Raw genomic sequence first — 15039 nt, 5'->3', positions numbered from 1 at the left:
CCTTCATTCCCAATTCTTCAGTCTCATGCTCTACCCTGGTCTCCCCAGGGGAACACCCAAAGCTGCCCTTCCTGCTCTCGCTCATCCTCCTCTGACCTGCCCGCTCCAGGGCGGTGCCTCACACTTTCCTCACTGCTGTCCCATGGTTTTCCCTGTCTTGGATGTGTCCCCAGCTTCACCGGCTGCCTCAGCTGTGGCTCCATGGAACCAGCTCCAGCTGTGTCCCCAGCCTCTTCCCACAACTGCCCGGCCCAACTGTGAAGCCATTAAGTGGGCTCTGGGTGTTTCTGGAGAACATTTCTATGGAAAAGGTGACACTGGAGTTGTGCAGTGCTGCCAGCTCAGCTCTGTGGTGTGCCCTGGAGAAACTCATGTCTTAATGTCTTGGGGTGACCTTATGATGTGTATCCCATATCGCTGCCTATGCCCAGAAATTAATTTCTGTGTCTTTCTATGCCTCTAAACTGAGGCCAAACTGGAACGCTTGGCCACACTGAGAATGGCCATATGCAAATATTTCTCTCAATAATATTTATCTCAGTATTTACCTTGTGCACTGTACAGAGGCTTTTGTAGCTGGAGGTGGTAAATGAAGGTGTTGTGTAGGCTGCATTGTAGAAGCTGTGGCTGCCCCATCCCTGGAAGTGTTCCAGGCTAGGTTGGACGGGGCTCGGAGCAACCTGGGCTAGTGGAAGGTGTCCCTGCCTGTGCAGGGGGTGGAACTGAATGAGCTTTAAGGTCCCTTCCAACCCAAACCACTCTGGGATTCTGTGATTACTTAAAGGTTAAGGTTTTTAAAGAGTTGGAGAGCAGCTTAATTTTTAAAAAACTACATTCATGAATCTTGACTTGCATTTCCAAGCTTTGGCATCACCATCAGAGTATCTGAGAGTTGCTGTTGTTTCGGTTTTCTTGCAGGTCTGCCCAGGTTCACGAGCCAGCCGGAGCCCAGCTCTGTGCGCAGAGGCGGCAGCGCGGTGCTGGGCTGCGAGGTGACGGCGGAGCTGGCGCCGCTGCTGCGCTGGGAGCGCGACCGCCAGGCGCTGGCCCCGGACGGGCGCGTGCTGCAGCTGCCCAGCGGGGCCCTGCTCATCACCAACGCCTCGGACACGGACGCGGGGCTCTACCGCTGCGCCCTCGACGGCGGGGGCACCCCCAAGTACAGCGACGAGGCCGAGCTCAAAGTCCTGCCAGGTACCCACTGCTGCTCTCTGCGCTCAGCTGATCCTGGGGCTCCGGGCCCTGAGCTCTTCAGGGGTGGAGACAGGCTGGAGACACTCACGGGCTGCCTTCCCGTATTTAATGGTTCAGCTTTTAAGGCATTTTGGGGAAAAAATGTTTAAAAGCCACCAGTAATACACTTCTGTTGTGATGTGATACAAAGGGGGAACCGAGTGTTTCTTTGGGTGTAAATGTTTGGGGATGTCTACATTTTTTCAGGTTGAATCCCATGTTTCGAGCCATGTGGAAGTTTCCCAAAGAAACTGGTGCTTACTTCCTGGCTCTTGGGATGCTTAAGCTGAGGTGCTTTTAATTCTTCCTGTATTCAGGAAGTTCTGACTGTCTAAACATTGGGACCTTTGGGGAAGTCTCCAATGCAGGGTCTTTGTCTCCAGCACCTGAGCTCTTCACAGTAGTTGGAGACAGGTTGGAGATGCTCACAGGCTTCCTTCCCATATTTAATGGTTCAGCTTTTAAGGCATTTTGGAGAAAGACTTCTTTAAAAAAACCCCAGTAATACTTCCATTGTGACACGATACAAAGAGGGAGTTGACTGTTTCTGGGAGTATAAAAGTTTGGGGATTTCTGAGTTTCTCAGGTTGAATCCCATGTCTCAAACCCTATGAAAGCTTCGCAAAGAAATTGGTGCTTAGTCCCTCGCTCCTAGTATGCCTAAGCTGAGGTGCTTTTAATTGTCCCAATATTCAGGAAATTCTGGTTGTCTAAGCAGTGGGACCTTTTGAGAAGTCTCCAATCCCCAGAGGGGGGTGACGTTTTATTTTGGAACGTTCAGCTTTGCCTGTTGTGCTGAAATGTTGAGGTATTTTTGTTAGAACAGAAGTCCAGTGCTGATGTAAACTGTTGGCACATTCACTGTGTTCTGTTCCCAGTGACACTGTTGTGTCACCAGCTGTTCTAACACAAAGGTTTGAAAAGTGACCAAAAATAGGACAGGAATGTGGGTCATGCTTTCCCAAACTAGGGAAATACAGGCTGTGTTTCATACGAGGTTCCTTAATTGTTCCCAGAGCTGTCGCTTCTGGATTAGTCTCCATGTTGGAATTCTCATTCAGTTGTTGCTCTTGGAGAGCTGCAGGAGGGAGTTGCTGAGTTTCAGGGTTAGATCGCAGGGTTAGGCTGGACAATGTCATGGTTGGCCTGACCTGGTGTGGGCAGCTGGTGGACTTGAGGCAGGTGGGGGCACCTTCAGGGATCCCTTTCAAGGAATAGTTCTGTTTCTTGTGACTACAGCCCTTCTCTACTTAAAATACTAAATTATTCTGTAAACTCCAATTTTTACAATTGCAGCTCTCTTTTGGAATTGGGGTGTTGGAAATGAATCATGCATAAAGTAGGCCTTTGTTCTGTTCAGTTCTTTAGCCTCTCCAAAGCCTTGTCTCTTCTCCAACTAAGGATACAGGGTTTGAAGAAAAGCATTTTTGGAAAAGATGCTTGATTGAATTCCTGTAGTTTGGATTGCCTTCATCTTTCTGCGGCCCTTCAAATGCTGAGGATATTGCTGATTTTTTCGGAAACTGAAGATTTCTTGATAAACTTCTATATTACACTGATCTTTTGAATTCTTTTGGCACCAGCTGTAGTTTCCTTGCTTTTGTAGTGCTTTGCAGAAGGTGATGAAATAGAGCTGTGTTAGGGAATTCAAATGATGCTGTTTCTTTGCTCGGTCATGAATCCCAAAGTATTGATAGTGAAGTTTGGTAAAATCCCTCCCAGCAGGCTTTTTTTAAAAAGTGGGATTAAGCTGTTGAAGGGAAAGCTCCCTTAGTCTTGAGCGGCCCCATAATTGATTGTTTTGCCCGAGATGTGTTTGAAAGAAGGATTTGAATTAATCTGTTCTTTATTCAGTTTATTCCCCTTTTAAATGGTTATCTGATGTGTGGCTGACAGCAAACCCACCACTGCTTCCCAGGCTTTGAAACACACCCAGCACACTCCTGCATCCCAGGGATTTGCATCCACAGACAACGTTCTGCTGCTTAAATGTTCTGCTTTGTCTGATACCGGGCTGCCACTGAGCAGGAGGATGCATTTCTGAGCTCTGCCACTTTGCAGCAGGTGCCTTCAAACATGGGAGTGCAAGGGAAAAATGTCACTTAATTTTTGGATCTAGTTTCCATTTACCTGTGAGCTGAACTCCCTGCTGGGAGCTCGGAGCAGTCGGAGTCATGTTTCCAGGGAATCATCCCGGCTCCTCTCCATGTAAGGATGGTTGCCTGGAGATGTTGTGTCCCTGCTTTGCAGCCTGGCTGGCTCCACGTGCTGCTCCAGGTCCCTGTCACTGTGTTTTCCCCCCCATGCACAGCAGGGCAGGCAGAGCAGTTCCTGCCAGGAATGTGGGCAGAGCCGCAGGGATGGGGCTGGCTGATCCAGCACTGCTGAGAGCTTGGCTGCCTCTGCCTGCGCCAACTCCCACATGGGATTTCCACCTGTTCTGCTTCCCCCAAGTGTCCTGGCACCTCCTCGTGTTGTGCCTTGGGGCTCATGTGTGCCCTGAGCTCAGTGCTGTGAACACTGGGTAGTATTTTTAGTGGTTTGAGCTGAAGAACACCAAAACAACAACTTCCAGAAATCCCTGAGCGTATCACCTCGGGCCCAAGTGAGAGAGCAGCCAAATATGTGTGTGATGAGACACAGAAAGTCTTCATTCAGGGAGCAGGAGTAGAGTAGGTACAGAATACTCTGTCCTCATTTTAGGTGGCAGAAATAGTTTGAGGGCTTGTCCAGCTGTGGAGCTTTGCTGCTGTAACACCTCCAAACACCCCTCAGAGTGCTGGGAATTAGTGCAGGGTGAGCAGGGGGGATTCAGCCCCAGCTGCAGCTGCTCTGTGGAGCTCATTGCCTCTGGGTAGGGTGCAGGGCACGGTCAGAGGGTACACAAGGTGGCAGGGACGGAGTAAACATGCACTTGGCTTGTGCTTCTTCTTAAAGGGGTGGGAGGGGGAAGGAACAAAGCCCTCTCCAGCCTAATTCAATGCAAAACTACTTCAGAGGATTCCCTGTTTTCATCAGGATGGAAAGCCGTGGTGGGGCATTTTTGTTCTGTGTTACCTCAGCATGCACGTTCCTTGGTTGTTTTATTTTACTTGGGATGAACCTCTCCTGCAATAATTTCATTTTCCAGCGTGTAAAAGCACTTCCTTAGGCAGCTCCCTGATGAAGCCCAAGGCTGGCTGGACAAACTCAAACCTGTCCCTTTCTTTCCTAAACCTCTACTACCTGGTGGAAGTTCCAGTTTCAGGGCTGTAGTTTTGAGCTGGAATAGTTTCCCAGGGAGTTGGGAAAGTGAGAATCCCAAAAGTGGGGAATCAGTTTGCATGTCTGGAGGAAATGGTAACGAGGCTGGGAGAGGCTGTGGGTGAGGTGGGGATGGAATCCTACGGAGGGGCAGGAAAGGAATTAGAGGTTTCATTTGTGATTTTCTTTGGCCGGTTGGATTTTGATTCGGGGGGTTTTTGGTGGTTTTTGACATGACCATCTTCTGACGTTGCACCTGGTGCCATGTGCCGCTTGCAGATGCGGAGGAGCCGCAGAGCCTGGCGCTGCTGAAGCCGCCCTCGTCCCTCACGCGGCTGCCGGGGCAGAGCGCGGTGTTCCCCTGCGTCGCTGCGGGAGTCCCACCTCCCCTCATCAGGTGGACACGGAATGAGGAGGAGCTTCCCACAGATGGGTGAGTAATGGCTGACAGCCCTGGCCTTGTCTCGTGGCAGGAATCCAGCTGGAGTCAGGATTTGGGATTAGTGCATACCTTCCTTTGGGCTTGAAACTCAGAGATTGATCCCAAATGCTGGAGGGCTCCGAGGCTCAGTGTTGGGACAAGGGAGGTCGTTCAGGAGACTTTGGAACACTCTCGGGGTATTTTTTTGCAGCCATTTGGAACCAAGAAATCTTGTCTGAAGCAGAGAGGTTATTATGAATAGATTACTTTTAGATTGGCACTGGGGCAGAGGCAGCAATTAAGTGAATAAGGACACTGCAGGAGAAGGAAGGATGACTTGGGGTATTCTGAGTGTGAAGCCCTGCACTCATTCTTTCTGCAGTGAAAACGTCCCCTCTGTGTCAGTGTCCCACAGGAATTGAAGAATAAGTGTTTAAAGAGAAATGACACATTTTCTCATTAAAATAGAACATTGAAATGGTAGGCATGATGGCAAAAAGTCAGTGGGCTTTCAGAAATGCATCGAGTGAAAACTTACGCATTGTCATTGCTGGCATAGTCGGAATAATGTGGTAGGAAAATCTATATTAAAAAAGCAGAACAAATCTTATCAAGGCCATTTTAGTCCACGTAATGAATGTACTTCCTAGAAGCAGGATTACAAACAGATATTTGAATGTTTTCCATGTCCCTCAAAGTCAGCAGTGAGATTAATGGGGAGCCAAGTTAATCACGGAACAAGGAGAGGTAAATTGTGGTGTGGCTGACACAGAAAGCAGCCAGAGCAATGCACAAGTCTCTGCAGCACCAGGGATATAATATATCTCTTTTTTGGCAACTCTTAAATTAAAAGAATCCAGGGGCTTGTAATTTGAACCGTCTTTGTTGGGAGGCTGCTGTGGGAAATGACAAAGAGCCCCGTGCCCCTGAGACGTGGTGCTGGTGTCAGTCTGAAGGCACATGATTTAAATTCAGGGGTTTTTATAAATGTCAGAAATCACTCCCCTACGAAGGCTGGTACAGACTCATTAGAGCAGCACAGTCAAATGGGATGAAATGGCAGAATAAATGTGCCTGGTAAGATCTGAATTTGTTTTTCTTGTCTGTAAAGTGATGTCACATCACGTCTTTGGGAAGTTTTGCTGCCCCATCCTTCTCTAGGTTGTGGCACATTCAGGACACAGGGAGGTTAAAGCTCTCCTTTTATTTTCTTGATTTTTGAGACAGAAAGCCCAGATTTTCCCACCCCTGAATACAGTGCTGTTAATTCCCTTAGGAATTTGCTTCCCTCATTCCATGAGGTTGCCATGATGACTTCTTAGGGTTTCACAGGTATTTTCTTTTTCTCAAAATTCAGAGAGAGAAATTGTTCTGGAGGGTTGGGGCATAACATTAGTAAATATACTTGATCTTCAAATGTACACAATTTGAACCAGGTCTAACCTGATTTTTCAGAATATTTAGCATTAGGTTTTAGTGTTATGGCCCTTTGTTACAAGAACAGGTTCCAGCTGATTTTCTTCTTCTTGCAGCACTTAGCTCTTCTTTTCTTGCAGTGGAACGTGTGCTCATTGTAGACTTGAGTTTTAAGGTGGGTAAAGGTGGGAATTTGATCTTTTTCCCCTCTGTGGGGGTAACCTCCTTTCATTGTTCCTTCAAGTGATCAAACTGTGCCAAAGCTCCCAAGTCTGCTGCTCGTGACTGTGGCTGAACAGGGCAGAGATTCAAAGAGCAGAGAACAGAAACCTCTTAAACTCTGTTTACCCTCCAGCTATTGTGTTATTGGTGTGAATAGAATAACTGGAAAATGTCCAGAAATTAAGATTCTTTGTTGGAGAAAAGCCTGCAGTTACTGCTGCTGAATAGCTACCTTAGCTTGTTATGCATGGTCTGTTAATGTAATTACAAATTAAATCACATTTAATTTGTATTAAAATCCTCTTTTGATATAAAAGTACGACTTTCTTAGCATGGCTTTTCTTTATCCCAAGAGAAAACTGATTCTTTTCATCTGGGCAGGTTTTAATGTCCCTTCTGCCTGGGAAGAGCTCTGAAATCCTGGGTTTGTTTATGCACACCCCACCCCAAACATTAACATACATATATGTAGGTATAGCCACATACATTGGGACATTTCTGTGTGTGTGTCCGGGCTTAGGAAACAAAACTCAGACAGCGTGGGCAGGTTTATCCCTAATTTTTGCCGCTTGTTAAAGGGTTTTACACAATCCCTCATTTTTGCTTTTGTGGTAACTGTGGTAATTAATTCATACAGAATTGAATGTTTGCCTTTCAAGTTGTATTCCTAAGGAGAATATGGATAGGAGCCTGTATTTATAGAAAAATAGATTAATTTCAAGGCTAGGGAGTGGTGGAGTTTTGGAATTAAATATTTGTTATAAGATCTGGAGAAAAGGGAAGGCGATTAAATTTGATGGATTATTTGTTGAAGACTGCAATAAGATTTATGTTAATGGGTAAATATGAGTAAACTTGAGTGATGGCAGCCTTGGCAGTTGTTCAGACAGCCTGTAATGCAATATATTGTGAAATTAGTTGCTGTGATAAAATATTTTCCAAATTAATTAGAGTGAGAGAGAAGGAAGCTTTGGGTGTTGGGTGAGAAACGGAAGTTAACTCAGTGCTCCAAGTTTCCATTGGAACAAGGCTGTTAGAACTCCAAGGAATCCTTCAGAACTCATTAACCTGAAGATTTTTAAAGAAATCTGATGGAGAGACCGCTGACTTCTTGGTTCTCCATAAAGAATGCCACTAAAGACTGAGAAGCTTTCCCTTGAATTGATTCACTGGTCCAGCTTGTAATCTTCACATTTTATAGTTTTCCCAAAACTCCACTGTCTGTGCAGAAAGGAAAAGACTCAACCCTGCTCTAGGTTGAGATGTAGCTCCAATTTAAAGCTCCAAAATCCAAAGGAAGGCTCCTGCCTCGTGTATGATCCCTGGTGGAGGGTGGCCACCTTGTTGATCTTCAATGTTGGTACATGGACAGGCATCATCCATGGGTTCAGCCCTGGGAATATCCTGCTGCTTTTCCAGCTGGATCGCCTCCATGGACTGTGAGTCAGTAATATCTCCACCAGGAATGTGGAGAATGCTGAGGGAAGTGGAAGGAAGCAGGGAAGGCACCGAAGTATGAAGTTATTGGAATAAATCTTAGGCCCTTTATAGAAAACTTCCTGAAGTAAAACCTCTCGTGGTGTCAGCATTGCTTGGTACAAAAGGTTAGAATGGAGGTGTTGTGTTCAGGCCGAGTGGTGCTTCGGGCTTGAGCCAGCTGGGAGCCTTTCTTACCTGCTGAAGATATTTTATTTCAGTCTCTAGTCCGGCTGAGCATCCTGCTGTGTGAGGGTCTGTTCTTCAGCAAGTGCAGGAGTCACTTTGTGCTTTTGACAATTCCTAACTTGGAAAGGCAAGTTCCAGGTGGCTGCCAAGGTGGATTTTCAGAGCTTGGGACACAGGCACAGAGTTGGAAATGTTTGGAAGATGATCTGCTCTGAAAACTTTGCAGTGTGTGGATCAGTATGTGCTCCAACAACATATATTGTGTATCTTCATTTATATTGGGACATTTCTGTAGGAGAGAGAACAAATGCAGGTGCCACAGTTTCTTAAAAAACTGCCATAGATGAGATGGTTCATCTGAAATTAAACCATTGAAAGGACTTGAGCAATAAGGTTTTAATAAGTCTGTAAAATCCAGCAAGCCCTGCAGCAGGTTTGGGCCATTCAGTTTAGCAAAATGTCATGTAATTGCAAAGCTCTTGCAGAAAGGTGGTTGTACAGGTAACACCTTCCTGCCGTGAGGGGATGACAGCTGGGGGCACCTGTGCCCTGTTTGTTTCTGCTCTGCTGCCCGTGTTCATGTGGAGTCTGTGGTTGTATGATCACATCCACATCCTTGATGCAGGCTTTTCCTTAGTGCTTCCCACAATCGTGTGATATTCCCTTTATTACACATTCCTGTTCACAGGGCTCTGAGTGATTGGTACCAAGTGAATTACACTTGCCCAGCTGGGGAAAGGTTAAGCATAGCAGAGTAATTATGGAGATTTTTCTGGTAGTAGATCCCACAAAATAATCTAATTTACTGTCTAATTTTATCTGCTGTACTTTACTGAGACAGCAAATAGATTATAAGATGTTTGGGGAATAGTAATTTAAAAGAGGGAAAAAAAGCCCAAACCTCAGGGTATAACTGCCAGTTTGACTACAGTAAATTAATAAAGGCTCAGTATATTTTGTGATAATGAAACACAAAGAGCCTGTGAGTGAGGCATCCAGAGTAGCTCAGTAATTGTGTGTTAAGGGGGTGCAAGTGAGGGTTGTATGGAATGCATATAAAAGGCTGGAATTTGATTTTCCTCTTCCCTGACATCTGAGTGATCAATCTTTGTTGTTTTTAATGACACTTCAAATTATGTTATCACTTTTATATTAAGATGATTCTTTGTCTCCAGTGTCTGAAATCAGATTGCTTCACTCTTTTGTGAAAATGCTTCATTGTCCTTACAAAATTAAGATATTTTGCTTTATTACAAAAGCAGCTTTCCTTTAAGCCCAGGATTTTTCCAGAGCTGATTCATACAGAGGGAATCACCAAGGAGTCTGGCAGATTAATTGTTTTCTTGCATTAAACTTCCACTGAATCACCTATTGGGAAATTGAACTCAGCTCTGGATTTTCTGGAGGAAAATAATCAAAGGGAATATAAACGTGGTGCATGTTGAGATGGCTGAACAGAATCCCCATAAATATTCCCATGCTCCAAGTAGCTTGTGAGATTCCCTAGGACAGACTTCTGTTGCCTAAAGTGACAACGAGGAGTAATTTTTAATAGGTTTAGTAACATCTTAACTGCTGTCAGCAACTTTTCCAGAGGCTGGCAGTGGGAAAAGGAGCATCCTAAGGCACGTGTTGCTTTTAGGGGGTAACAGTGGATATCCCGGGAAAGGCATGAATGTCCTCAAAATGCCATGGACATCCTGACTGCCTTTGATCATTTCTTCAGGATGTGACAGTCGAAGTTCTTGGGGTACTGCTCCCTCCCCGCTCCGTGTCCCGCTGTCCCTGGCACCTCCAGCTCCCTGCTTTCACCCCAGCCCTGGGCACATTCCCTGCTGCAAGAACAAAAAGTCAAAGCAGCTCTTTTACATAACAAAAGAAGGTAGAAACTTCATGGATGGATGTGTCAAGGCCCAGGCTTGTCTTGCTCTGGTGTTTTTCTTTAGGCCTGGTTTTAGAGTGTGTCTGATGTGCCATTCCCATGCAAGCCCGGGACATTTTCCCCAGCATTTGGAAAACTTTTAATATGATTTTTCAAACTCATATCTTTACTCACATTCCCCGTGCTCCTTCCAAGCAAGCCTTTCTGTAGTCCTGGTGTTACTCATGGGAACAGGATGACTTTCCTTATGGAGCACCTGGATAGGGACATCTCTTTGGATGCTTTTAACACTTAATGCCAGTTATGGTTTTGTTTGCTCTGCTTTTAAATCTATTAACCAGAAATTTGATTGGCAGTTAGAGGAGGATCATAAATCAGTATTTATGTGCTAAATAATAGTGAGATGAGGCAAAAGTGTGTCCCAACAATTTACCTGTCCAAGCAGGTCAGGATTGGTCCCGCTGATGTAATTCTAGGGAAATTTCAAATGGAGAAAGTACCGAGATTGACTTTTGTCCGTTGGCCACTCTAAATAGAGAACAAAAAAGGCAATTGTTGTAATGGTCATATATTGACAGAATTCAATCCTTCCTGCCCACAAGCCATGGCTCGAGAGTGCCAGGCAGGAAGCCACCAGGTTCCCTTCCTTTTCCCCCCGACTCTTCCAGCTGCAAATAAGAATGTCTCTGGGTCAGCATTCAGGCACAACTTGTTGTCCTGGCTTGGGGTTTTTGGCATTTTATTGAAAGTTTATTTGGCATTTTATGTGGAAGCTTGGAGTGTTGGAGGACCTTGGAAAAGTCATGTACAAATTTTGTATCAGGTGAAGGGCAGTGATGGCTGCAGTGGGAGGAGGATGTGGCTGGAGGCTGAGGGTGCTGCACTGAGCAGAAAGTGCCACCTTTAGCAGCAAAAGCAGGTAGTTTGTAAGGGCTGGGCTAGAAACCCTTCCCCGCCCTTTAAAAGTCAGAGGGAGAGACCCCTCTCTACAGACCCTTTGTCACCTGATGAATCTGTATTTTGAATTTCTTCTAACCCCTATCTTACTCTGAAATAGTTCATCTCTCAGGGATGGCTCACCTTGTCACACAGTTCAGTTGCTGTACATTGCATAACGTGCATTGCTGTCCTTGTGTTGGAAAGGCACAGTCCCTCCTGTTGTACTTCCCTCAGCTTCCCAAGCAGTAAGTCATTCCAGCTGGATCTGCAAAATGCCTTTTTTTTAATTATGTGATTACAATACTTCATTTTTCTTCAGTTCTGGCTGCTCTTGACTAAATACCTTAGATCACATTTAATTAAGAACAAGTGAAGCTGCAAGTGCAAAAAGATGAGCTGCTCTTGTGGAATTGATAGGGTTGAACTTAATTTCCATTGTGCAGCCGAAGTGTGGGATGTGATGGTGTAATTAAAACTCTGTGTCCCACAGTGCTGGGGTGGTGTCCATGGAATGACCCTGTCCCTGTGTGTGCGGGTCTGGCCGGTTCCAGCTGCTGGCTGGGGGGATCCTGGAGATCAGGGATGTGGCTGAGGCCATGTCCACGGAATGGCCCTGTCCATGGAATGGCCCTGTCCACGGAATGACCCTGTCCACGGAATGACCCTGTCCACAGAATGACCCTGTCCACAGAATGGCCCTGTCCACGGAATGACCCTGTCCACGGAATGACCCTGTCCATGGAATGACCCTGTCCACGGAATGGCCCTGTCCACGGAATGGCCCTGTCCACGGAATGGCCCTGCCCACAGAATGGCCCTGTCCACGGAATGGCCCTGTCCATGGAATGGCCCTGTCCATGGAATGACCCTGCCCATGGAATGACCCTGCCCACAGAATGACCCTGTCCATGGAATGGCCCTGTCCATGGAATGACCCTGCCCACGGAATGACCCTGTCCATGGAATGACCCTGTCCATGGAATGACCCTGCCCACAGAATGGCCCTGTCCATGGAATGGCCCTGTCCATGGAATGGCCCTGCCCACAGAATGACCCTGTCCATGGAATGACCCTGCCCACAGAATGGCCCTGTCCATGGAATGACCCTGCCCACAGAATGACCCTGTCCATGGAATGACCCTGTCCATGGAATGACCATGTCCCTGTTTGCACAGGTCTGGCCGGTTCCAGCTGCTGGCCGGGGGTGTCCTGGAGATCCGGGATGTGGCCGAGGCCGACGCCGGGACCTTCACCTGCATTGCTGAGAGTGGCAATGACACCCTGGAGGCCCAGGCAGAGCTGGCAGTCCAAGGTAGGTCAGAGGTTTTAATTTTCACAGAGAGCACTTCTGCAGATGATGAAATAGCAAGTTTATTCTGTGATCAGTTCTGTGCCCTGTTAAAAACTAAGCCCCCTCTAATTCTGTTACAGGTATTGTTACTCTGATTTATGATCCAAACTGCTTGTAATTTCCTAAATAGCCAAATGAGCAAGGTGCTCATACAATGCAACCTGAAGATGCTCAAAAGCTGCTCCTACAATATTAAATGTGGTTGATGTCATATGCTTGAAGGAGGGCCAAGGCCACAGTGTGGTTGATCCCATCCAAAAGTCAGCCTGTGGTACTGCAACCTGGTTGTCTTTGGAAAGGACATCTCTGATGCATTTTTCATAATCCTTAAAGATATTGTTGTTTTCAATGAGCTTGCGAGAAGATAAAAGCAGAGATATTTGGTAATATGCTGCTTTATTGTGTGTGTAACTGTTTTGCTTACTCTTGCAAGCTATTTTTACTAGAAAAAGCACTGAAATATTGATAATGTAGTTTTAAAAGCATCTTACTATACATAAAAAAGTAAATAAAGCAGGCTGGGTAAGCAAGGAAAGTAGACTTGTTAAGGGGTGGGAAAAATAATCAGGTAGAAGTTTGGCTTCCTTGTCCTTCTTACATTCCATGAAGAAATCTGTCTTTTTTTTTTATTGATCGGATCCTAATATGGGTTTCCATCTCTCTCTGGAGTTTCATGGCATATGCAGGGTCCTTGCAAGAGCTTAACTGACTTGGTTTACTGTGGATTGTGGTGCTACAAAGGTGGTCTAAAAAGTAGTTCTGAGGGGAGAAATTTATACACTGAACATCCATGAATGAAGGGTTCTCTGTAGACAAAAGGAAGGGTTTCCTGACCAAAAGGAAGTGCACGGGCTCAATCTGGTCATGCAGAAAACCCCACATTTTTCTTACTTTGTATCTTGGCTAAAAGAATAAAGATTTGGTGCTCTGGCTTTGGAAATACTTCCAAGTTTGAGGCGTCAGAGCACTTTATGATGGCTTCAAACAGCTCACTGTGTGCTGCGTTTAATTCAGTTCCAGCCTCTCTATTTTACAGAATTGGTTTTGTGTTTTATGGGCAGTGGCAGCAATTAATACCATTAATGATGTGATGCAATTAAGCAGGTTGTGGATAAAGCTGAGAGGAGCCTTAGTGCAGGACATCCAGCCAGGTCAGCTGGGGATGAAAGTGAACTGGAGACAACTCCTTTGCCCTTATCTGAACCAGTGTAAAGGATTTCTTCATTTGGCTATGAAGGTTTGGAATGTGTTCTGCCAGTCTGTCCGTGCTGAATTTTTGTTACACACCTGGCACTGGAAAGAAAATCCTTTAATGCTCGAATATTAAAATATATGAAAGATTCTACAGAGTGCATTTTGGATAGTGGCATTTCTGATTTTACTTCTTAGTTCTAATCTTAATTCTGCTTTCCTTGAGAGGTCACTGTAGGGAGTAATTGTATTTCTGCATTACTGTAATTTGGTGCAGGGTTGAATAGCTTGAATAACTGTTACCTGATCCCTGGATCATTTTCTTCTAGACCAGAGAAATTGTCATCTCTCCCCACCTAATAACAGCATGATTTTGCTTAACTTAATTTCTTTCTGCCATCCTTGGGAATTAGTCTGGCAGCATTTCAGACAAGAAATCTGGTTTTGGGTACTCACTCCCTTCTCCTGTATTTTTCTGCAGCTCTCCTTGAAGCCCATGTTTTTGCTAAGAGGTTTCACTCTGTGCTGGGGGTTGTGCTCGGGCAGCCAATCTCTTTCCTTCTATGAATGCTTCCCCATGGCAGTGCAGATGTGGAATTCTGTGCCGGGGGGTGATGCCATTGCTTGGCAGCATTAGGGCAGTGAAACTGGAGGGGTGTTCCTGTGGCTGCCTCTTGACTGAGATCTCCTGGCAGTGCCAGGTATGGGCTGACTGAAATTTGCAGGCAGAAACAAACTGCTTTATCCTTGTAAGTTTGACTTGTGCACGGACTCCAAAGGAATGCTCTTAAAGGCCACTGTGCTCCATGACCAGCTTTTCTGTGTCCTCTGACAAGGATACAAAACCCTGCAAGCAAACGAGTGTCTGGTGTGGTACCAACCACTGGAATACTCCTTCCCTGGCAGTGGGGATGAAATTCCTGACCATCCCTGGAGGGAGGGTGCCCTCAGGTGTGTCACACTGAGGCTGCGCTCAGCCGGCAGGAAAATCCCTGAGTTTTACTGGGGGTTTGTGTAAGGTACGAGGGAGGTGGTTGGGGAAAGCTTATTCCAGCTGATATGGGACTGTACAGCCACCAGTCCTGGGAGTCCTGGGGTGTTTTCTGTTACTTCTGGCACCATTTTCAATTGGAATAAATGGTACCTTCAGTGCAGTTACTCAGATCCTGTTGGTGACACTTAAGGATATCACCAGTTTCACGTGCCTGGAAATAGGTGAACCCCTGTGTCATAAATGAAAGGTGATAGAGGAGACTTCCATTGCCCTCTAGCACTGGGTTTCAAAAATGATTGGGATTTATTTCCCTGCATACCTTACGGAAGGACTGAATGAGGAAAATGACCTTGAACTTGACTAGAAAGGTACTAAGGGGTCCAGAAGAATTCTACACTAATTTCTGTCCTCAGTCTCTTTATCTGCCATGTGTATCTGGGAGATAGAGTCAAGAAATTTCCTTAACGTGGAAGGAAGTTTTG

At 45.9% G+C, this 15039-nt stretch overlaps 1 protein-coding gene across 6 annotated transcripts in view; it reads left to right on the top strand.

Annotated features, from left to right (window-relative positions):
• The window catches only part of NEO1 (neogenin 1), a 166124-nt gene that overhangs the window by 68959 nt on the left and 82126 nt on the right, over positions 1–15039 (top strand). For all 6 annotated transcript variants that reach the window (XM_069025638.1, XM_069025636.1, XM_069025639.1 and 3 more), the window contains exons 3-5: positions 919–1194; positions 4756–4909; positions 12197–12333. In XM_069025638.1, the coding sequence (XP_068881739.1) occupies positions 919–1194; positions 4756–4909; positions 12197–12333 (567 nt within the window). The remainder of the gene's footprint in view (positions 1–918; positions 1195–4755; positions 4910–12196; positions 12334–15039) is intronic.

This window comes from Aphelocoma coerulescens, chromosome 10 (genome assembly GCF_041296385.1).
Source record: "Aphelocoma coerulescens isolate FSJ_1873_10779 chromosome 10, UR_Acoe_1.0, whole genome shotgun sequence".
Classification (NCBI taxonomy): Eukaryota; Metazoa; Chordata; class Aves; order Passeriformes; family Corvidae; genus Aphelocoma; species Aphelocoma coerulescens.
This window is presented reverse-complemented; position numbering and strand designations above follow the sequence as displayed.